Source organism: Physeter macrocephalus, chromosome 1 (assembly GCF_002837175.3).
Source record: "Physeter macrocephalus isolate SW-GA chromosome 1, ASM283717v5, whole genome shotgun sequence".
NCBI lineage: Eukaryota > Metazoa > Chordata > Mammalia > Artiodactyla > Physeteridae > Physeter > Physeter macrocephalus.
In genome coordinates, this window is record NC_041214.2 from 77954242 (window position 1) to 77979564 (window position 25323).

A 25323-nucleotide genomic window follows, 5' to 3' on the forward strand; every position below is an offset into this window, starting at 1 on the left:
TTTACATTAATTTGAAACTAAGACACTTTGGAGACAGAGTTACTATTTTCAGGAATTTTTTTCTATTGATGTCTTTAATTTCAAGGACCAATTTATATAAAATCCAGCAATACACATCTCAAAAATTATTCTAAATTGAACTACAACTCAAAGCACACTCTAGAAGTTTTTTTGGTTGGTTTTTTACAATGGAAAACTTATGCTATATTCCTTCAAGATTTCTCTATCAGAACTTCTGGTAATTTTGTTTGGGTTCACTGGTGAAAATATTGTAAAAAAACAGTTCATTTACATCATCCTGAAGGACAATAACCTAAGCCCATTTGTTTGTTTGTTTACTTATTTATTAACTGTATTAAGATATAATTCACATACCATACAGTTCACACATTTAAGGTATACAAGTCAATGGTTTTTAGCAGATTTACAGAGTTATGCAACCATCACCACAATAATTTCAGAACATTTTCATCAACCCAGAAAGAAACCTTGTACCCAATAGCAACCACTCCCTATTCCCCACCCCCAATCATTCCAGCCTTAGGCAAGCTGTAATCTGCTTTCTATCTCAATAGATTTGCCTATTTTTTCACTTAGCATACTATTTTCAAGGTTCATCATGTTGTAGCATGTATTAGCACTTCATTTCTTTTTATGACTAAATAATATCCTATTGTATGGCCATTTTACATTTTATTTATTCATTCATTAGTTGATGGACATTTGAGTTGTTTCCAATGTGGGGCTATTATGAATAATTCTGCTATAAACATTTGTGTACAAGTTTTTGTGTTGACTAGCCCCTCAACATTTAACCATACAAGGCAAAAAGTAAAAAGAGTTCTTATAACAAAATTACACAAAATTTGTTTTACAAGAATTTTAGACTTGCTAAGATTTCATACCCAACATCACAAAGGCATACCATGACCGGGAAATGCATCATGACTTTATCACAGAATTAGAGGAGGTTGGATCCCTGAGATCTCTTCTTACACTAAGTCAACAACTTAACTACTTTCCATTACTTCTGTTTGACTAGAAGAGTAAATAAATACCAGGTTGTGGACATCCGGTGGTCTTGAGGAAATTATCATAAAATGTTACTGAGCCCCTTGCAAGCAGCAAGGACAACTGTGCACATGGGCCTTGGACAGAAGTGTTATATTGAGCATGACTTGCCAAGCTACCCTGACCACCCCATTCTGGTCTGAAGTATGTGGTTTCCTCACCAACTCCCAACTGTGTTTTGCCTAAACTTCAACACTGTTCTGCCGTTGATACTCTGCCTCTGGCTACTGCCTCTGCCTCTCCCTGGGCAGCTTTCCAAGCTCACTCATAGAGACCCTCACTGCTGACTCTACCCTGCCAACCATCTTCACTCCACCTCTGAGACTCTGAAGTGAAATTTATCATAGGCTTCCTTGCTGGATTAATGCCCCTCTGGACTCTAGGTCTGTCAAGTGCTGGGCAAGATGCTCAGGGGTGCATGATGAGTGTCTGTTGAATGAAGGGTCTATAAGATTTCCTATCAGTGCTACGTGTGTGAGGTTGAAAGGGCTCAAAATGAATTTATATATTTATCAGTGAATAATTAATGACATATTTCTCCAATGATCAAAGAACTTGGAAACCTCAACTTATTCCTGAGGCTCTTTCCTTAGTTATTATGGTGTTAACATAAGTTTATTTACTGAGATTGAAATAATTTATCTGATAGGGAAAAAATCCCAGGCATAGGAAGCGCATTCCTAAAGATCTGACCCATTAGAATCTTTATCAGACAGAAGACCCAAAGAAGAGTTTTAGCTGGCCAATTACTTCTTTTGCTTTGCATTTCAGAGCAACCTTACTTTGGATCTCTGGATTTAGTTTCACTGAAATTCAGTGAGCATTACCTGATGCCAGCATGTGAGGCAAAACCTGAAAGGCTGAATCACAATTTACTGCTGGGGGGTCCTGCCAAGCTTTGCCACTCTTTCAGAGGAGGGTTTCCCTGGGAAGCCAGTTTTTTCAGATAGTCACAAGGCTCCAGTTGGGGAATATCAGGATTCTGCCTGTGATATTTCTGCAACTTCTCTACCACTGTGGGCAACCCAACTGTGGAAGCATAGAACATGGGCCCACCCCTGTGCCTTGGCCATCCATACCCGTGTAAATAGACAACATCAATGTGCTCTGGGGTAGCCACCATCCCTTCTCCCAAGATGCAGAATGCTTCATTGATGAGTGAATATAAGCAGCGCTCGAGGATCTCATCCCGGCTAATGATACGTGGTTCAATGTGATAGGTTTCTCTGTACTGTGTCAGAAATTTGGAAAGCCAGGGATTAGGTTTGTGAATCCTACCCAACGGCTTATCATAAAGGTACCAACCCTCACCTGTCTTCTGGCCAAATCGTCCTGATTCACAGAGCATATCAGGAATTGGGCAATATCTCCAGCTGCCTCGCTTTCGGGAGGGAGTTCCTGGAGGCAATGTAGGTCCAGTAAGACCTTGCCCTTTTCGGGATTTCCAACCTACATCCAACCCAGCAAGATCAGACACTCTAAAAGGTCCCATTTTGAAACCAAACTCTTCCAGCACCTGATCTATCTCCTCTGGTTTACTGCCTTCTTCCAATAAGAAATATGTCTGATTATAATAAGGCTTCAGCATTCGATTCCCAACAAATCCAAAACAATTGCCTACAACTACTCCAATTTTTTTAATCTTTTTTGATAAATTCATAATAGTGGCAATGGTAGTGGGGGAAGAGTATCGGCTGGGAATAACCTCTAACAACTTCATGACGTGAGCTGGTGAGAAGAAGTGGGTGCCAATGACCAAGTGAGGACGATCACTGGAAGAAGCAATCTCATCAATGTCCAGGGCTGAAGTATTGGTGCACAAAAATGCTTCTGGCTTGCACACGGCTGACAGTTCAGCAAAGACCTGTTTCTTCAGGTTCCTTTCCTCAAATACTGCTTCAATGACTAAATCTACACCACTAAGCTCTTTCATAGATGTAGTTAACCTGGGTTTTGGTCCTGACCAAGGGTGGCCACTCTGCTGCATTTTGGACACTTCCTTTTCTAAGATGGAGGTTATTATCTTGTTTGCAGTCTCTAGCTGCTTCTTGTCTGATTCTACAGCAATCACAGGGATTTTGGCCATTGCAAAAGATATGGCAATGCCTCGGCCCATTGTTCCCAAGCCTGCAGATAAGAGTGAAGGAGAAAAAGAATGATTCAGTGGTATTGGGAACTGAGAAATTACTCAGTGAATGGAAGGCTTCTGTGGAAATGTGGCATTCAAAGATACAAATTCAAGGACTACAAATGGATTGAATACTAGTTAAGGCTAGGCACTGTATTAAGTGCTCCAGAAGGTATAACAGTAAGTAGGATTCACACACACACACACACACACACACACACACACTATTAGAAATAATAAACAAGTTCAGCAAGGTTGCAGGATACAAGATCAATATACAAAAATCAATTTTATTTATATATACTAGAATGAATAATCTGAATATGAAATTAAGAAAACAATTCCACTTATAATAGCATTAAAAAGAATAAAATACTTCAGAATAAACTTAAGGAAGAATTGTAAGACTTGTACACTAATAACAAAAGAACATTGTTGAAAGAAATTAAATAAAACCTAAATAAATGGAAAGACATCCCATGTTCGTGGAGCAGAAGACTTAATATTGTTAAGATGGCAATATTACCCAAATCAATCTGCAGATCCAGTGCAATCACTATGAAAAATCCAACTGGTTTTTTTGCAGAAATTAACAAGCTGATCCTACAAGTCATATAGAAATACAAGAAATCCAGAATAACCAAAACAATATAGAAAAAGAACAAACTCTTTCCAATTTCAAAACTTTTCACAAATCTACAGTATTCAAGACAGTGTGATACTGGAATAAGGATAGACATATAGATCAATGAGATAGAATTGAGAGTCCCGAAATAAACTCATACATTTATGGAAAATCAATTTTTGACAAGGGTGCCAATATAATCCAATGGGGAAGGAATAGTCTTTTTCAACAAAGGTGCTGGGACAACTGATATCCACATGCAAAAGAATTTTGTTGAACTTCTACCTCACACCATATACAAAAATAGATCAAAGTGGATCACTCAAAGTGGATCAAAGACCGAAGTAAGAGCTAAAACTGTAAAACTCTTATGAGTAAATCTTCATGACCTTGGATTAGGCAATAGTTTCTTAGAAATGACAACAAGAGCATAAGCAATAAAAGAAAAAAATAGATAAATTGGACATTATCAAAATTAAAAACTTTTGTGCTTTGAAGGACACAATAAAGAAAGTGAAAAAAAAACCCATAGAATAGGAGAAAATATTTGCAAATCATATATCTGATAAGGTACTTGTATCAGAATATATAAAGAACTCTTAAATTCAACAATAAAAAGACAGCTCAATTTAAAATTAGGCAAAGGAATCTGCAGCAACATGAATGGACCTAGAGATTCTCACACTGAGTGAAGTAAGTCAGACAGAAAAAGACAAATATCATATGATATCGCTTACATGTGGAATCTAAAAAAAGGGTACAAATGAACTTATCTACAAAACAGAAATAGAGTTACAGATGTAGAATACAAACTTATGGTTACCAGGGGGTAAGTGGGGGGAGGGATAAATTGGAAGATTAGGATTGATATAAACATACTACTATATATAAAATAGATAACTAATAAGGACCTACTGTATAGCATAGGGAACTCTACTCAATACTCTATAATGGCCTATATGGGAAAAGAATCTAAAAAAGAGTGGATATATGTGTATGTATAAGACTCACTTTGCTGTACACCTGAAACTAACGCAACATTGTAAATCAACTATACTCCAATAAAAGTTTTTAAAAAATAAAATAAAATTAGGCAAAGGATCAATTAAACATTTCTCCAAACAAGATATACAAATGGCCAATAAGCATATGAAGAGATGCCTAACATCATTAGTTGCTATGGAAATGCAGATCAAAACCACAATGAGCTACCACTTCATACCAACTAGGATAGCTATAATTTAAAAAGACAGACAATAACAAGTTCTGGTGAGGATGTGGAGAAATTGATACCCTGATTCACTGCTGGCAAATTATAAAATGGTGCTGTTGCAGTAGAAAACAAGCTGGAAGTTCCTCAAAATGTTAAACATGGAGTTACCATACAATCCAGCAATTCCACTCCTAGGTAGGTAGGTAGGTAGGTATATACATAACCCAAGAGAAATGAAGACATACATCTACACAAAACTTGTACATAGATGTTCATAGCAGCATTATTCAAAATAGCCAAAAAGAAGAAACAAGCCAAATGTCTATCAACATGGATAAACAAAAGGTGGTATGTCTCTCCAGTGGAATATTACTCAGCTGTAAAACTAAATGGTACATCCTATAACATGGATGAGGCTTAAAAAACATTATGCTAAGTTAAAGAAGTTGGATGCAAAAGTTTACTTGTTATATGATTCCATTTATATGACATGTCCAGAATAGGAACATCCATAGAGACAGAAAGTAGATTAGTAGTTGCCAGGAGCTGGGAGGATGGGCAATGAGGAATAACTGCAGATGGGTACAGGGTTCTTTTTAAAGTGATGGAAATGTTCTAAAATTTTTTGTGGCAATGGCTACACAACTTTATGAATATCTAAAAACCACTTAAATGTACTCTTTTTTTGGTGACATTGTTACTATGTATTTTTAAAATGTTTTAATTGTGGTAAAATACATATAACATAAAACTTAACATCAGAACCATTTCTAAGTGTACAGTTCAGGGGCATTAAGTACATTCACAGAGTTGTGCAACCAGCACCACCATCCATCTCCAGAACGCTTTTCATCTTGCAAAACTGAAACTCTATACTCATTAAACAATAACTCCCCATTTTGCCCTCTCCCCAGCCCCTGGCAACCATCATTCTACTTTCTATCTTTATAATTTTGACTACTCTAAGTGCCTCATATAAGTGGAATCAAATAGTATTTGTCCTTTTGTGACTAGCTTATTTCTCTTAGTAGAATAGCTTCCAGGTTTATTCATGCTGTAGAGTGTATCAGAATTTCCCACCTTTTAAGACTGAATAATATCCCTTTGAATATACATATGTACCACATTTTGTTTATTCATTCATCTGTTAATGGACATTTGGGTTGCTTCCACCATTATTCCACTATTGTGAATAATTCTGCTACGGACACGATTATACAAATACCCGTTTGAGTCCCTGCCTTTAATTCTTTTTGATATACCCAGAAGTGGAATTGCTGAATCATATGGTAATTCTATTTTTAATTTTTGGAGGGATTGCCATACTTTTTTTCAGCAGCTGCAGCATTTTATGTTGAATTGTACTCTTTAAATGGGTGAATTTTATGACATATGTTTCATCTCAATAAAACTGTTATTAAAAATATGAGTAGTACCAACCCTCAAGGAACTTATAATCTAGTGGTGGGAAAGAAAAATGTTCATAAATATCCACCCTTAAAGGTAAAGTAAGTGATGAGAGAAGTTCAAATTTCTTTGGTGATTCAAAGGAAAGAGATTATTTTTGGTTGGATGAGTCAAGAAAAACTTCAAGATAAAGATATTTAAAGAAATATTTAAAGAAAGATCAAACTAAAACAGTGAAACTGGAGAAGTTGAACCACCCAGCTGGGGAAGGAAAAAGAAAAGTGAGAAATATTTTTTAAAAAGGCAAGAAGGATGGAAAATGTAGAAAAATTATTCGATGGCAAAGATGTTTCTATTTCTTTCCCACACTATTTCATTTTCTTCCTGGGCACACAGAAGCCTGTACTTTCTAGACCTCTGGTATCCTGGTAGGGCCTGTAACTAATTCTGGTCAAGGGAATGCAGAAGAGGGTGGCATGGGATCACGACTGGCCCCTAAAATCTCCCACAAAATCCTTCATTACCACCTGGGTATAGAGGATGCAGAGAACAACTCTGAGGCTTTGGAGAGCAGATTTTGGCCTGCAGGTTGCATCCCGCCCACTGCCTGCTTTTGTACTGCCAGTGGGCTAAGAATATTTTTACATTTTAAATAGCTGAAAATGAAAGAATAAGAATATTTTGTGACACAGGAAAATTATATCAAATTCAAATTTTAGTGTCCATAAATAAAGTTTTACTGGAATCAATCACACTGATTTGTTTTTGTATTGTCTATGGCTGTTTTTTTTTTCTTCAGCTACTTTAATAATAAAAATCTTTCATGTTCTCAAAAAAAAAAAAGGAAAACCAGAAGGCAACAGTCTAGTACAAAAATATACAACCAGAAGATATTACCATCAACCAGGTCCAACAACTAAATCATGTTGGGGATTCTGAAAATAAAAGCACACTAATACAAAGTACTAAACCAGTGGTTCTTATATGACCAGGGATGGAAAAATGAGTCAGTAGGCCTGGAAAACACCATTCCTGAAAAAGAAGCACTGTAAGAATATAAACCATAACTCTACAATAAAAAGCAACCAGGACTTTCCATCCAGACATGGGTGAGTCTAAAAAGGTGGTGATGCCATCTACTGATCACACGATCTTTTAAGGAACTGTAAAAAAGCATAGAAACAGTAGGTAAAATGTATCTACATCTCATAAAATTAAAATTTCTCTGGCTAATTTATCTTTGTATTTACCTTTCTGCTTAAGTCATGGAGGTCAGAAGTAATCCACAAAGAACCGAGAACCATAGAATATTAACTATTCTTGAAAGCATGAAAAACAACTATAATCCTTAGATATGTTCCTTAAATTATCACCAAGTATTGTTAATAGTGACCTCTAGTGAACACCTGTAATCATTACACCACAAGTCAAAGTCTGACTGCTTTCAGTATCATATTCAACTGAGAATGCAAGACAAAACTGGCCAACGGGACTTGTTAATTTCAGAAATCACAGTAACTAAACTTTTTAATAGCCACAATTTAAATGTAGAATGTAAGGTTTTAACGATTTCTATCTTCCATATTTTTAACAAGCGATAAAATTGTGCTAGGGTTTTTGGTTAAAGTGATTGCAAATTTGGACCCTAAGGTTAAATCCCGGAGGTTAATTTTATATCAGGTCTGTATTAGCCACATTATAGCTATAATCCACTATCCTTTCTACAGAAACCCTTCCAATTTAAGACTCTGCAAGTTGTATACTTCCAAAAATGCCCATGTAGATTTGTAAGAGCAGTGTAATATTGATGTACCATATTACTTCCATGAATTCTTAGCTATCTTGCCTTGCTTGATCCTAACAAAGGTTTTAAGCTATGAAATGCCAAAAGACAAAAGGCCCAAAGCCCGAGCTCCCAGTAAATCAACAGGCAGTCTTAAAAGTGTCTTCTGTAACAAGGCTCATACTGAACTCCACTGACACCGGTTCTCCCCCTGTGATACCCAGGACTCTCCTCCCTTGATATGTGCATGAAAGGGGAAGAAGGACCACTGGAAATAATTTGTTTAGGATCTGTATCTTATAAAACATCCTTATAGATTAATACAATGACATCTTTCATATTAAAGAAAGTCAGTACAGCATAGTCCAAAACTATCTTTAAATAGCACATTTAAGGAAACTAAGCCAAAAGACTGTTGCATTATGATTTCATCTAATTACACAAAAATTTGAAATTACAACTCCTCTAGATTTCTAAGAAGAAGGTTATGCATGCCTCCATATTCAATTCTGCACGGTTACATTTGAACCATACAGTGAATTTCACATCATGATGGATCAATTTAGAATTTCCATGCAACACCTCAAATTATATAAAATGGAAGCAATTTTTAAAGCTTTGTGGAATGTTTGAAGTTCTACTTTGTGCTAAAGTTTTTTTGTTTGTTTGTTTGTTTGTTTGTTTTTTTACCAGCAACTTTGGATTATAATGTACCAGGTGGCTATACTTTAAAATGCTGGTCACTGAATATCATGGACTTTGAACTGGCTTCTACTCCTAAAAATGTATCATCACTTAAGTAGACAACCAAAAATTCCCTTCACTTCAAAAGCCTCAAATTGTGTTTCTTGCAAAATAAGATTTGCGTAACCAACTGCCTTCTATGGGACAAGAACTATGGTAATAGTGGGTTCAACTATTACACAATTATGTTAATATTTTATTTTCAAAAGCACTTTACAAGAAAATGTAAGTATGGCTTCCAATAGGAATGTTATACCTGGACTTGACTGGCACCAAGCTCAGATTTTAGTTTTGCAAGGAAAAACAGGCTTTCAGGTTAAACACAATTTGTAACCAAAACTTTAATCCCAAGGATTCTCACAAAACATATTACAAATGACAGCATGAAAAAAAAAAATCTTGCACAGTAACTCAAAGTTCAGCTCTACAATGTACCCTTAAACTAGCAGGACATTGGTATATTGAATAGTCTCAAATTTCCAAATAATATTACAAAGAGCTATGTATTCATATACAGCAATCACAGAAGGAACTTATGACCTAAAGCAAAGGTAAACTAACTTTCTTGAAACTTCTTAGATTCTAAACCCACAGGACAACCTCTTGTCTGGGGTGAAGACTAGTGGAATTTTTAAACCTCTAATCTAGTTTAAGGGTGCAGCTTTAATTTTTACCTGATGGCTTGTGTTCACAGCAGCTTTTAAGGACTGCTTGCTTAACTACAGCTGCATATCCCAGCTACAGAAAGTCTTTTCAATTTTTGCCAGTTTTGTTTCCGAAATATTAAACATCACACTTTAGCTGGCCAGGAGTTAGAGGTTTATTATCAGTCTGTGCAAGACTAAAAATTCAAAGCAAATTCAATTTTGCATAAGGGAACATTGTAAAGTAACAATTCTTGATATTACATGCCTCATATGATCCATTTCAAACCATAGAGAATTACACCTTTATGTGTCACTGTTCCAAGAGACAAACAAATGTGAACAGCTAAAACATTTTAAAAATGCACCAAACTTATGAAGTCTCAAACAAAACTTGAATTTTCTGTACATACTCCTGTCAAATGAAGTTATTTCCTGTACACCACTCCTCTTGCAAACTGGTCTTCTATTTCCCTTCATTTGACCTAGATCGGCTATGAGACCTAGAGAAAGATCGGGACGGCTTGTGATTTCTCTCCTGGGACAGTGATCTCTCTCTTCTCCTATCTCTAGAAAGGGACCTGCTCCGGCTGCGGGAGAAGCTTCTCCGTCTTGGAGATCTGTGGCGAGGTGGAGGACTTCTCCTCCAATAATCATCTCGAGGGCGATGACCCCAAGAAGGAGGCGGGCCACGATTTCGACTTCTCTTTTCACCATTCGACAGTTCCACTCTTACTCGGCAGCCACATAGTGTTCTCTCATCTAGTTCTTGGACAGCATCGGCTACATCTCGGGATCTTCAAATTCAACAAAAGCGAAGCCGGGAAGGTTTCTAGCAAACCACACACTTCGGAGTGGTCCATAATAGTCAAAAGCTCGTTCCAATTCAGCCTTGTTACCATTTTTTCCAAGATTACCTACATATACTTTACAGTCCAACAGACAGGAATCACGATGCATTTCAAGATCTCGGTTTAGAAACGTGAAGGCTCAAATCCACACACCCTCAGCTGGGTCTTCCCGGTGCCCTCCCGCCTGGCACCCGCAGATGCTCTCGCACACCCGTCGTCCACGAAATTGCTCTATGGCTGTTTTTGTCCTCAATAGCAGAGTTGAGTAGTTGCAACAGAGACCATATGGCCCCAGAAGTCTAAAACATTTACTATCTGGACTTTACAGAAAAAGTTTGCCGACCCTTATCCAGGAGGATGGCAGAGCCGCTACTTGGAAAGAACCTGGTTCTACAATTACTGTGGAGTGAGGAGGAAAATGATCTTTATTGTGCTAAGCCACTGAGATTGTTATTTGTTACAGCAGCAGGTTACCTGTTACCTAACCAATCCACTGTGGATGTTTTGTGAAAGACATTGTATATATAACTCTTCTACACTTCACAATGACTAGCTTTGGGGATTCTTTTTTTTTTTTTTCTCAATTGAAGTTTAGTTGATTTACAATATTATATTAGTTTTAGGTGTACAACATAGTGATTCAAATTTTTTATAGATTATACTGGATTTAAAGTTATTATAAAATATTGGCTATATTACCTGTGCTGTACAATATATCCTTGTAGCTTATTTATTTATTTATTTGCGTTACACGGGCCTCTCACCGCTGTGGCCTCTCCCGTTGCGGAGCACAGGCTCCGGACGCGCAGGCTCAGCGGCCATGGCTCACGGGCCCAGCCGCTCCGCGGCATGTGGGATCTTCCCGGACCGGGGCACGAAGCCGTGTCCCCTGCATCGGCAGGCGGACTCTCAACCATTGCGCCACCAGGGAAGCCCGCTTATTTATTTTATACATAGTAATTTGTGCCTCTTAATCCCCTGTGGCAATTGGTTTTGAATATAGAATGTTATCAATTATATGAAATCACTGATTTAGTTTCTCTGGAATATATTTAATTTTTAAATTGTATTAAATTATTTAATATAATATATATATATTAAATTATTTAAAACATTTAGGTTTACAAATTTACTAAGCATCTGCATTTCACTCAGTAACAAGAAGGCTGGATAGCTCTCACTGTTGTAGCAGCTTGTATCCTAAACTTTGGCCTGGGTAAATAGGAGGTAGAGTTGGGGGTTCAAAACCCTGGGCTCCTAGCTTTCAGTCCCAAGCTGAAAATTCCTACCATGTAGAGATTATAAACTCACAGGGACAATAAGGACTAATGAGAAGTTTATGTGAAAGTGCTTTGTAAAGTATAATGTCATGCAGGTGATATCTCAGAACTGAACACAGAGGGGAATGAAGGCCACCTGGTGAAGATGGAGCAGAGCTCCTCAGCGCTCACCTCTCAGAGCAGGTCTGCTGAAGGACCGCTGGGGCTCCAAACAACTCATAATCCAAACCACAAAGTGGGCCAGACTAATACTTTTCAGAAGCGTCTTAGCTATAATTTTAGATATTCTTCAGTTCTATAAACTGATACTTTTCATTTAATCACTGAAACAAAATATACATAAAACAATATCTATTTCTTTCAAAAAGTTCTTAGCTACTAACTTCTCTTTTCACAACCTTGTGGTCTCAAAGTTCTCAAGAACAAAGGGCTGAAATACCAAACTTTTCACTGTTGGTAATTATGTTTTCATAGGTATATATTGCATTTACATGGAATTTAGTTTCTTAATTTTTCCTCATTAAACACACACAGACAGGGACCAGGAGTCCTGCTCCTGTACCAAATCACTGCCTTTAACTGCCATGGAATTAAATCTAGTCAAGAACCTCTTCTACTCAGAGAAGTAAATAAAGGATAAGGGATGCTTTGACTACTGGTTCTGCAGTGTTTGGTCAACTGCAGTCTTCTCCCCTTCTGACAGCCCTGAGAGTCCAGGCGAGGTGGGAGAATGTGAACTTGCAGTTTGCGCCGGCCTGATCTGAGAACATAGGCTCATGGAAGTGCAAAGTTGGGCTCATCAGGGCTGGGCTTTTGCCAGGGGGCATAATGAAAGGACGCGTCGTGGCATTTGAGGACATTGGTAAGAGAGTAGCTGAAGTGATGACTGGAAATGAAAACTGAATAGAGAAGAAAGTAAAGATAGGAGCAGCTGATCAAGTAACACATGTACTAGTTAGAATAACCGAGAAAGGGATGTGGGAAAATACAAGGTTGTGGTGAAAAAGTGAGATTTCACATTTCAGAGGTGGAGAAATGTTCAGGGCAAAGACAAGACCTACGGTGAAGCCGTAAGTGTGGGTCACGGAAGTGAAGTGAGGTGAGCGTCACTGGATCTGAGGAGGTGAAGGAACCCAGAGCAACAGGGCTGGGTTATTCAGGGCTGAATTAGTCACACAGAGGATGAAGACAACCAGATGGCAGCAGGATTTGGGCCACAGAGGATAACTGTGAGCCAGGTACTAAAATGAGGGCAAAGCAGGGGAGCACTGACAGTAATGAGGAAGGATAAAGTGATACGACTGGATGGCAGGACCACAGAGGAGAGTGTCCTGAAAGGGGTAATGGTCTGAGAGGGGAACTGGGAAGTGACAGTGAGGTCCATGGAGTGTGAGAGAAGCAACAGCATTCTCTTGACAGGGCTGCAGGAGAAGCAGGTGCCCAGGGTAAGCCAGGTTTCAGGCAGGAGACAGAGGGGGAGCCATTAGTAAACCAGATGAGGCTGTGGGCGTGTTCCAGAGGACACAGGGTGCAGCGGGAGGCTGTGTCACAAAGAAGAAGTGCAGAGCGGGATGTGGATAAACATGAAGAAGGGGGAAATGATAAACTCTCTCACTTTATTTTTATCCACGTTGTCGTCTACACAGTTTAAATGCTTTTTCAAATATTTTTCAGAACAATGTGGGGTATACTTAAAAAAAAAACAACCTTAAACTTTTAAACATTCCATGCTAGACACAAACCTGAAGTATTTTTAAAAAGCTCACAGTAAGGAAGTAGGGAAATTCTCAAATGATTGTTGACAAACACAATACTGATAAACTTAAAACTTTTACTATTATTTTGCATTAATTATTCTTGGCTTGAAGGAATACAAGGAAGAAGAAACAGGTAAGTACATAACTGGGAACAAATATTGGTGTTGCTGAAAGAGTATAAAAAAGGGATACTCATAGTTCTTTGTCACACTATTTATCCATCTCCTTAAAAAATCACAAGTGAACAGAGTCAGTGCTAGAGGAGCACAGTGTGTTTGCGTTAAAGACACTATTTTATTCCCAAACTTGACTGAAACCACAACAGACTAAGAAGATATAGAGAGGGCTCTTCGCCTCCAAGCTGGGTTGGTGTTAGAGAGCTGGGTGAGGGTTAAGAAAGTTGATGCTTTTAGTAAACTTTGGATCTCCTCCCCCAGAAGACTGTATACAAGCTAATACATATAACATTTCACTTACTATTTCAGGAGGTTTGGAATCTACCCAAGACCATTCTTGGGCCAAGACTAAGAGAAAGTGAAGTTTAGGAAAGTGGCCTGAAGAAGGCAATCAGAGAGCTAGCTTCTGAGGAAAGAAGACATTTTTTTTGAGAAATTTTCTAGGCGAAAAAGTAGGGAAGCCACTATTTCAGGGTTCAGATGAATTTGAGGATAGTGGTTTTGAACCAGGAGAAGTGAATGGATGCAAGGACCAGAAAGATATAGCCTTCATTCCAAATCCCTAGCTATAGGAGTGACAGAACACACTTTGAAATGTGCAACATATAATAATCATTGCTGGGAAATCCAGGAATGAGAGACATGGAAGAGGTAGAAATGAGTTAAAAAATGCCCAGAGTCTGGAATCAGACAGACCTACATTAGACGACCTGGGTTTCATTAGCTCGCTGTTGAGAAGGTTAGTGTTTCTAGGCCTCACATATAAAGTAAAGATAGTTCATGGGCTGGGGTGAAAATTAAGTTAGCTAAAACAAGTGATATGTTTAGCAAAGAGCCTGGCACCTGGTGGCCCTAAGCAAATGGTAGTACTTTACATGTGCAGATTGGGGGGGTGACATTACCCATGTTCTTACCGACAATGCCAACAGAAGAGATGGGCCGTGCCAATGCTATTTTCCAGGATGCTCCAGAGGGAGTGGACCACTTATTTGTGGTCCTCTCCGCCAAGAAAGAATATTGCAGGGCTCTAGCCTGCCCTGATCTCTGAAGGTACACATACAGCTCCTCTTCCTTCTTGATGCCCACCTCATAGGGATACTGGACAGCGGCCTGGACTGCACGGACGGAAGTCTCCTGAGAAAGGCACCCAGGGTGCTGCTTCCGCATCTTCAGAAGGGCTTCACTGAAAATGCTGTCCATGTTGGACAAGCTCTGGATTGGCTTGTTGTAGATTCTACGGGATTCTAGAGATTGATCTGAAAGAAATAAGAAAGAAAATTTGGAAATGTTACCTATACCAAGGGAATATGTGTATATAACGATAATAATAACTTGTTCAAATTCAAAATATGAAATTAAAAACTATTCATCAAGATATTTAATGTAACACTAATACCAAAATCTCTGACATCTTTGCAACTTAGTCCCCATTAGATAGAATTTAATAGATTCAAAGCAATTTCAAGTTACCTAATTGAGGCATAAAAGTTACACTTTCTTTTTACTTCAAGGCCAAGATAATATTATGATAGATTAATTATATTAATCTGCCAGTGAGCTTAAAGAAAATCGTTCTGAGTTAATAATATTTTAGGTTCAAAATAATTTTAACTCCATTCTTAACAGTAACAAAAACTTTAAAATACCTAGAAAAGGAGACAGTGTAATATCGGCACAAGGATAGAGATACAAATCAATGGAGAGAATTGAGAGTTCAAAAATAAATCCTTATAATCATTGCCAATTGATTTTCAACACAGGTGCCAAAACAATTTAATGAGAGAAAGGAGATGCTGAGGACAACTGGATATCCACATGAAACAAACAAACAAACAAACTTAGATCCTTACCTAGCACCATACATAAAAATTAATTCAAAATGGATCATAAATCTAAATTGAAGAGCTAAAACTATAAAAATTTCTAAAAAAAAAAAAGAAAAATCTTTATGACCTTTGGTTAGGCAAAGTATTCTTAGCACAATCCATGAAAGAAAGAAATCAGTAAGTTGGACTTCATCAAAATTAAAGACATTTGTACTTCAGAGAACACCATTAAGCAAATGAAATGAAATGATAAACCACAGACTGGGAGAAAATATTTGTGTGGTAGGCAAAATGACACCCTCCCCAAATGTCTACTTCCTAATCCCCAGAACCTATGAATATATTACCTTACATGGCAAAGAGACTCTACAGATGTGATTAAGGTTAAAGACCTTGAAATGTGAAGAGTACCATGTATTATCCAGGTGGGCCCAATCTAATTACATGAATGCTTAAAAGAGGAGAGCCTTTCCCAGCTGGAGTGAGAGAGGAAGAGTCAGAGAGATGCAACACAGGAAGGACTGGCTCCATGGATGACAATCTGGCTTTGAACATGGTGGAAAGGGGCCAAGAGCCAAGGAATGCAGTGACCTCTAGAAGCTAGGAATGGCCATCAGTTTACACCCAGCAAAAACATGGAGACCTTGGTCCTACAACACAAGTACCGAATTCTGCCAACAACCTGAGTGAGCAGTAAACAGATTCTCCCTTAGAGCCTTCAGAAAGGAGTACAGCTGCTGACACCTGGGTTTAGTCCAGTGAGACCCCTACCAGACTTATGACCTATAGATCAATAAGTAATACATTTGTGTTGTTAAAACTGCTGAGCTTGTGGTAATCTGTTATCAAGTAGTAGAAAATGAATACAATTTGCATACAGAATATCTAATTAAGTATTTGTATCCACAGTATATAAAGACCTCTTATGACTCAATAATAAGAAGGCAAACAACTCAATTTTAAAATGGGTAAAAACTTGAGTGGATATTTCACCAAAGAGCATATACAAACAGCTAAAAAGCAGTGAAAAAATGTTCAGCATCATTAGTCATTAGGGAAATGCAAATTAAAACCACAATGAACGTGGTAGGCAGCCTCTAAGTAATGGGATGTCGTTTCTGAGATTAAATGACAAAAAGACTCTTGCTCTCTCACTTGCTCGCTCTGAGGGAAACAAGCTACCATGGGTGAGAGCTGCCCTCCAGTGAAGCCCATGAGGCAAAGAACTGAAGGAGGCTTTCAGCCAACAGCCAGTGAGGAACCGAGGCCTTCAGTTCAACAGACCAAGAGGAACTGAATTCCACTAACAGCCACTTGAGTGAGCTTGGAAGCAGATCGTTCCCCAGTCAAGCCTCCAGGTAGATACAGCCCCCGCTGCAATACCTTGAATGTAGTCTTTTGTGAAACCCTAAACCAGACGGCCTAGCTAACTACACCCAGATTCCACAGAAACTGTAAGATAGTAATTGTTTGATCTTAAGCAAATAAATTTTGGGATAATTTGTTATGCAACTATAGATAACCAACACAGACCCTCTAGAAGGACTATCATAAAAAAGACATGACACAAAATGTTGGCGGTGATGTGGAGCACCTGGAACCCTTGTACATTGCTTGTGAGAATGTAAAACAGTACATTCACTTTGAAAAACAGTTTGGCAGTTTCTTAAAAAGATAAACATAAACTTACTGTTCGACCCAGCAATTTCACTCCTAGGAATCTACCCAAGAGAAATGAAAACATATAAAACTTGTATGTGAATACTCACTGCAGCATTATTCATAGTAGCTCAAAACCAAAAACAATGTGAATATCCAACTGATGAATGGATAAAGAAAATGTGGTATAGCCATACAATGAAATACCATTCAGCAATAAAAAGGATCAAACTGGACTTCCATGGTGGCGCAGTGGTTAAGAATCCACCTGCCAATGCAGGGGACACAGGTTCCAGCCCTGGTCCAGGAAGATCCCACATGCTGCGGACCAACTAAGCCCATGTGTCACAACTAATGACCCTGCGCTCTAGAGCCCGAGAGCCACAACTACTGAGCCCATGTGCCACAACTACTGGAGCCCACGTGCCACAACTTCTGAAGCCCGCGTGCCACAACTACTGAAGCCCGCATGCCTAGAGCCCGTGCTCTGCGACAAGAGAAACCACTGCAGTGAGAAGCCCGAGCACCGCCACGAAGAGTAGTCCCCGCTCACTGCAACTAGCGAAAGACTGCGCGCAGCAATGAAGACCTAACGCAGCCAAAACTTAATTAATTAATTTTTTAAAAAGGGACTTCCGTGGTGGCACAGTGGTTAAGAATCCACCTGCCGATGCAGGGGACACAGGTTCGAGCCCTCATCCAGGAAGATCCCACATACCGCGGAGCAATGAAGCCCGTGTGCCATAACTACTGAGCCTGTGCTCTAGATCCCGCATGCCACAGCTACTGAAGCCCGGGTGCCTAGAGCCCGTGCTCTGCAATAAGAGAAGCCGCCGCAGTGAGAAGCCCGCGCACCACAATGAAGAGCAGCCCGCACTCACCGCAACGAAGACCCAACGCAGCCAGGGAAAAAAAAAAAAAAGATCGAACTAATGATACATGCTACAACACGAATGAACCTTAAAAACATTATGCAAGCTGAAAGAAGCCAGATGCAAAAGACTACACATTGATGTAATTTATTTTAAATGTCCAGAAGAGGCAAACCTATAGAGACGGAAAGATCAGCTGTTGCCTAGGGCTGCGGGTGGGAGTGGGGGTAAGCTGCAAAAAGGCAGAGGGAACTTTTGGGGATAGTGAAGTCCTAAAACTGATATATGGGGATGGTTGCACAACTCTAACTCAAAGGCAAATGATGCCTCATTAAGGCTGTTAAAAAACTATCTAGCAATGAATTTATTAAGAAAGGTACAAGACCTTTAAGAAGGTCTATATAACATTTTATTGAAGAACATAAAATAATACCTTAATAAAGAATGACCCCATGTCCCTGAATATAAATATTTAATAGCATAAAATAAATATTTTCCATATATTATATATGAATTTCTAATCAGAATCCTTGTGGTCCTATTTTTTTTAATAACTCAAAAGAATGATTTTAAAGTTTACATAAAAGTATAAATGTGTAACAAATTTATACTTTTAACAAAACTGTTTTCTAAAATAGTATTCCAGAAACTGTTTTCTAAAAAGTGCTACTATCTCTTAAAAAAATAAAGCAATATATCAAAAATGTACATCTTAGTTAATTAGACCAGGAACCTACCAGAGCTTACAAAGCAGTTTCACTATAAAAAGACAGATGAATGTGAGCCAGTATGGCATCGGTATTTTACTATGTGTCCAAGGGAGAGTAAGGTTTGGATATAATCGTGCACAAGGAAGAATGTATCTGTGAGGCATTGTACAATCTCAACCTTTTTTTTTTTTTTAACCTAGGAGGCAAGAACATTTCCTTAATGCTTGATTACTATGTAGAATTGAAAAGAATGGATTTTTAAATTAATGCTTTCCCATATGATATAAGAATAAGATTCAGGAAAGAAGACAAGATGGTGAGTAGCGGCATGTGGTCCCTGTTAACCCTGCTATTGTTGGAAAAACATGAACTCTACCCAACAGGCTACCAATTACTTGCTCAGTTAACCAATGAGTTACCTAATCCTCAATTTATGGGAAGGCAAGCTCAGTGCAGAAGTTTGAAGACCTTTCCAGGGCCTACAGCTGATTTAATTCCCTGGTGGCTCAAAAGAGAGACAAGAACAGACAGCGGGGAGAGGACAGTGGGGAGAGGACAAGTGGAAGAGGAAAGGAGGCAGAGCTGTCAGTGTTGTGGCATCTGACAACAGGTGGCTGTTGCAGTCTTTCCTGGGACAGAGCATAGATGGGTTTGGGATATCTTAGAGCTGGATCTCTGTCCTTGTGACACTACCACAAGCCCCTCCATGACAGGGGCTGATTCTCAACATCATAGCACACATCAGAGTTATTTGAGGAGTTTAAAAAGTTTGGATGCCCATGCCCTACTGTGAACTCAGTTAAGAAACTTTAAGGGTGGGGCCTGGGCATAAGCATTTTTTAAAAATTCAATAGTTGATTTTGAGGTATAGCCTCTGGGAGGTCCAAGAGCAGAGCATATGTCAGCCACTATATCAAGGACAGCTGTAGCTCCTGGCAACTCTAACCTGGGCCAGAGATTGAAAAGAGATGAGAAAGAAAAAAAGGAAGAAAGTGGTCCAGTGGTTAAGACTTCGCCTTCCAATGCAGGGGGTGTGGGTTCGATCCCTGGTTGGGGGGCGAAGATCCCACATGCCTTGCGGCCAAAAAACCAAAACATAAAACAGAAGCAATATTGTAACAAATTCAATAAAGACTTTTAAAAAAATGGTCCATATCAAAAAAATCTTTAAAAAAAAAGGAAGAAGAAAAAAACTTAATGGTGTGCAGTAATTTTAGCCAATTGGCATATTCCTAGTATTCTGGGGATATCAGAACCTCTGAGACTACAGATGCGTATTTTGGGAGCCCCCCAGAGCACTTGTCCCGACCAGCCTAGGGCCAAACTAAGCACATCCACTGGAGAGTGTTGGATCAGGGCACAATCATTAGAAGGTTTTTCCCTGTCAATTTCCTATTCCTTTTCTTCTGTGGCTGTAACTGAAGGATGCTATTATCTTAAAACTTCATTTTATTACTACAAAATATATTCAGAATTTCCACTTTGGGTCTATAGGTATGGTGTTTTCAAAGTGTATTTCTTACACAGCTGGTAGTTTTAGAGTCTTGGTAGTTTTAAAGTCACTCAGCTGTAACTACATAATAAGAGAGGCAAGTGTGAGCAGGTCAGCACCAGCATTAGCTGCCAGGAACATGGGAACGTGAACTAATTAATGATTCAAATATGCTTATAATTGAATTCTTTCCCTGACCCATTCACATTTTTTTCTTAATTCTTTGAAGTTTTCTAAGGCAGAAGTTTTAATTAAAAAAATAAGGGACTCACATGCCCAAAGGAAGAAAAGGAGGTGATTATTTTCCCTCTTTCCTTTCTAGTAAACTAATAGGAAGAGATATTCTCTGCCTAGGATAAAGAGAGACATAATGTGCAGTTTACAGAAATGGTTTCCTAAGACATAAAGGACTCTCTTTTCTCTAACTCTCATAAACAATAAGCTCTCTCTCTCATAGAAGGGCTGCAAAGGACAAACAGAACAACTGCATTTTTCCAGGCTTGAGGGGGGGTCCCTAAAGAACTGGGGTACATAAAAAAGAAGCCCAGTTTAGACGTGTGCTCAGGCTTCCTAGGTATGGCAGTGTCACTCTGCTTTTGTGAAACGTGTTTATATAAATGTTCACAGACAGTAAAAATAAATTACAAAGTGCAAAAGATAAAATGAAGAGAAAGACAGATGAAACCACTAAGATTTTTTTTTTAAGCCACAAAATCTAAACAGATCAAGGTCTTTGGGCAGAATAAGAATCGCTAAAAATGGCTAACACAGCCCAGTGCAGTCATAGTAACAGGACCAGAGTTCATTACAGGGACAAAAACAGAGCACTGGGTTCCTGAGTTGAGGCTCCCACTTGGATGTCCCCTGTGCCCATCTTTGACTAACAGTACACATTTTCAGCTTCATGCCAGAATCATGCACGTGGGAACAAGGAGTTCTTACTCAGTTTGGGAACAAGCAGGCTGCTGGCCAAATGCAAATAAATAGCATTTTACAGGACCCTCCCCTCCCCAGTTTAGCCAAAGCAATCTGGTTTGGCCAAGTGATTTTGAATTGCTCTGCTAAATCCACTGCACTGCAGTAGTCTAAGAGGCTTCATGTAACAAAAGCATTAAGATACTTGAAGCTAATTAACTTCCACAGTCATCTCTCCAGGATGCGAGTTAAGTTTGTAGAGAAATTTGCAGCTACTTTCCAAATCACATTTTTAGATATGTATGTTAACCTCCTACAATCCCCTCCCACCCATAACTGGCTCCAAAACTGCTGATTGCAACATTGACCATTGGAAATTTCCTTCCTTCTCAACTTCTTTATTGGATGTGGAAAAATAAGTGTTCTTAATCTTTTCCTTTTTTTATTTTTTTAAGTCAACATTTCAGCAGTGGGGGTGGGGGTAGTGATGGGGAGTGAGAATAGGCTGAATTAATGGAATATTTTTACAAATGGAAAAAGAGAACTCAAAAATTTTACAGGTACTTTTAAAATTGAGATATAAATCACATCAATAAAAGTCACCATTTTAAAGTTTGTTAATTCAGAAGTTTTTAGTATAATCACAAGGTGTGCAACCATACATGTATGTTTTTTAACCATGCAGAACTGATTTACTAATATCTTTAAGACAGCAAGTAGTGTTTGCATGTAAAAAGTCAAAACTAGGAAAAGTTATCTCCATTCTCACCCTTGTTCTCTGTACATCAGTGGTTCTCAAAGTGTGGTCCCCAGAATACAGCATCAACATCGCCTAGGAACTTGTTAGAAATGCAAATTGGGCCCCATCCGAGATGTACTGATTCAGAAAGTAATAAGTGGGGTCCTATAATCTATGTTTTAACAGACCCTCCAAGTGATTCTGATGCACAGTAACGTTTGAGAACCATTCCTCTAGATTAAGACAATTGCACTAGCTTCATATAACTATAGATTTGTAAATGCACATATATTTAACATCAATATATTTTAATAAAAAATATTTTGTATTTTTTATAATATAAAAATATTTTATATTATATTTATACATTCATATTTATAATAAATATCTGTACTATTTATATCATATATTTATAAGAAATATCTGTACTATTTGACATATATTTATAATAAATATCTATTATAAAACATAAATGTACATTTTTATAATAGATTTTGTGAAGCCTGTCCTTCAAATCAATCCATCAATTTTGTTCTGCCAAATAACCACAGTCTAATAGCTACATTTAAAAGCAAACAAAGGAAAGAAAGAAAGGAAAAGCACACGACCTCAAATGAAAATGAAATGCAAAATAAGTAAGCCTAGCTAAACTACATATTTTGTAAGATAATAAGTGTAAATGTAGATAAGATTCTCTGAGCTAGTCCTTCATTGATCTGCCCTATTTCTCTACCTTGTATCTCTAGCGTTTATCTATTACAGAGCAGCACCAAGAAATCATAGGATTCTAAACAGTGGAACTCATTTTTTTTTTTTTTTTTTTAAGTGAAAGTACCAGAGTTTTCCTTGGGATTCTAAACCCTAAACCTCAAAAGAGACACAGTAGAGCTGCCCAGGTTGTAGCAAGACAAAAAACTGGAGCCCATAGGGTCTCAGAACACACCATTGTAAAGCAATTGTACTCCAATAAAGATGTTCAAAAACAACAACAACAAAATTTTTGTCTGTATTCATAATACTCTATGTAGCTATAAGTATAGACTATATGTAAATTTCTATTTAGACATTTTTATATCACAATTTTACATTTCTACAAAGTTTTCATGATTATAATTTAAAATAGTTATACATAATTGTCCAAAGCCCAGAACCATTCTCCTATTGTTAACAGGTAAATTACCAAATTTTAAAGCAAATGATTCCTCCTCAATATTTGGATGCCACCAAGTGGACAAACTGTAATATTACTGAGATTGAGTAGACCATTTTATAAATTTTTAAAAATAACAATTTAGTGTTTAAAATTTTAATGCAAAATTAATTTTTAAAACTAAATAAATTTTAGTAATTAAAACAGATCATTTTATAAATGTACCAGACCATGATGCTCATCTATCTCTTGAAGTAACTTAACTCTCAAATCTGAATCTCTGGAAATCAGTCAAAGAAAAGAACTTCTGTCAAAATCAGGACCTTTACAAACTAAAACTACAGGTGTAAATGATAGACATGGGTCTCTCTTAAGCCCCAAACCAAAAACCATTTAGGGACCTACAAATGCAAATAGCCTTTGCTGTAGGCCAAATGACTTCCAACAAAATAATAAGTGCTTCCAGGAGGCACAATGAAACCAGTGATGAAACTGTGGTGAAGATTATCTGGAAAGCAGAGAAAGACAGCTGGAAACTCATTCCCCTTTGGGCAAAGCCTTGCTAACTCTCTTTAGAGTCACCAGTATTTTCTCCTTACAGTTCCTGGCCTTTCCAGTTCAAGCTTTTGCTATTGAAATGAAACAGTAACTGGTTAGAGCCACAAAAAGAAAGATTATTTCAGGGAAGTGTTTGGTCCCTGCCAGGGTGGACAAAAGAATGACTTTTTCAAAAGAAGCCTTTGAATGACACCAAGCCATTACCTACCACCAACCGAGGGAGATGAACACTCTGCCTATAGCTCAACATTCCTCCCAATTATTTTTTCTGATGCTCTTTAACCCTCTCCATCTTGCTGCCAACCTCCATAAATTGAAAAGAAACATTTTTTTAAAAAAAGAAAGAAAAAGAAATATAGGAATGCCACTCCAAAGAACTCTTAAAGGAATGTCATGAGTCCATAAAGTGAGAAACCAGTGAGAGAGAGAAAACGTAGCTCACTGAGACAGAACCATGGCTTCACTGTGGTAAATTATAGAGCCTGTCTTCTTTGTTTTTTTTTTTTTTGTGGTATGCGGGCCTCCCTCTGTTGTGGCCTCTCCCGTTGCGGAGCACAGGCTCTGGACGCGCAGGCTCAGCGGCCATGGCTCACGGGCCCAGCCCCACCGCAGCCTGTGGGATCTTCCCAAACCGGGGCGCGAACCCGGTTCCCCTGCATCGGCAGGCGGACGCGCAACCACTGAGGCTCAGCGGCCATGGCTCACGGGCCCAGCCACACCGCAGCATGTGGAATCTTCCCAAACCGGGGCGCGAACCCGGTTCCCCTGCATCGGCAGGCGGATGCGCAACCACTGCGCCACCAGGGAAGCCCGAGCCTGTCTTCTAATGGCTGAAATGTTTGTTTGCTTGGTTTTTCTTAAATTTTAGTTATGTTTCTTAATAGAAGATACACTCATTCAATAAAAATTCAAGGGCTTCCCTGGTGGCGCAGTGGTTGAGAGTCCGCCTGCCGATGCAGGGGACACGGGCTCGTGCCCCGGTCTGGGAGGATCCCACATGCCGCGGAGCGGCTAGGCCCGTGAGCCATGGCCGCTGAGCCTGAGCGTCCGGAGCCTGTGCTCTGCAATGGGAGAGGCCACAACAGTGAGAGGCCCGCGTACCACAAAAAAATAAAATAAAATAAAATAAATTTTAAAATAAAAAAATAAAAAAAATAAATAAATAAAAATTCAAAAGGTACAGAAGAATGAAAAGGGACGTCTACTTTTAACTGCTTCTGCTGGCTGGTCAGCCCCATTCCCAGAGGCAACCATCAAGCCTCTCTTGTGAATAGTTACAGAAGTATCCGATACAGAGACAGTTACATATATACACTCTCCCTATATAAACATTCAATCCCATCCCCCCTTTCTTGTTACACAAATGTTGAACCACTGTACACAATGATGCTTTTTTCATTTAACCATACAATACATAATGGTATTCATACCATGTCAATACATAGAGTTTCTCATTCATTTTAAAACTGTATTTGCAAATGAAGCAACGGACAAAGGATTAATTTCCAAAATATACAAATTGGTCATGGAGCTCAATATCAAAAAAACGACCCAATTAAAAAATGGGCAGAAGACCTAATAGACATTTCATTAAAGAAGACATGCATTATGATAAAAACCCTGCAGAAAGCAGGCATAGAGGGAACTTTCCTCAACATAATAAAGGCCATATATGACAAACCCACAGCCAACATCGTCCTCAATGGTGAAAAACTGAAACCAT

At 38.5% G+C, this 25323-nt stretch overlaps 1 protein-coding gene and 1 pseudogene across 4 annotated transcripts in view; both read right to left on the bottom strand.

Annotated features, from left to right (window-relative positions):
* Nucleotides 1–384: 384 nt before the first annotated feature.
* The window catches only part of EHHADH (enoyl-CoA hydratase and 3-hydroxyacyl CoA dehydrogenase), a 61644-nt gene continuing 36705 nt past the window's right edge, over nt 385–25323 (bottom strand). For all 4 annotated transcript variants that reach the window (XM_007119870.4, XM_007119868.4, XM_007119869.4 and 1 more), the window contains 2 exons: nt 14594–14935; nt 385–3198 (listed from right to left, as the gene is read on the bottom strand). In XM_007119870.4, the coding sequence (XP_007119932.2) occupies nt 1937–3198; nt 14594–14935 (1604 nt within the window). In that variant the 3' untranslated portion in view covers nt 385–1936. The remainder of the gene's footprint in view (nt 3199–14593; nt 14936–25323) is intronic.
* LOC102985472 (serine/arginine-rich splicing factor 3-like) lies at nt 8939–10776 on the bottom strand (annotated as a pseudogene).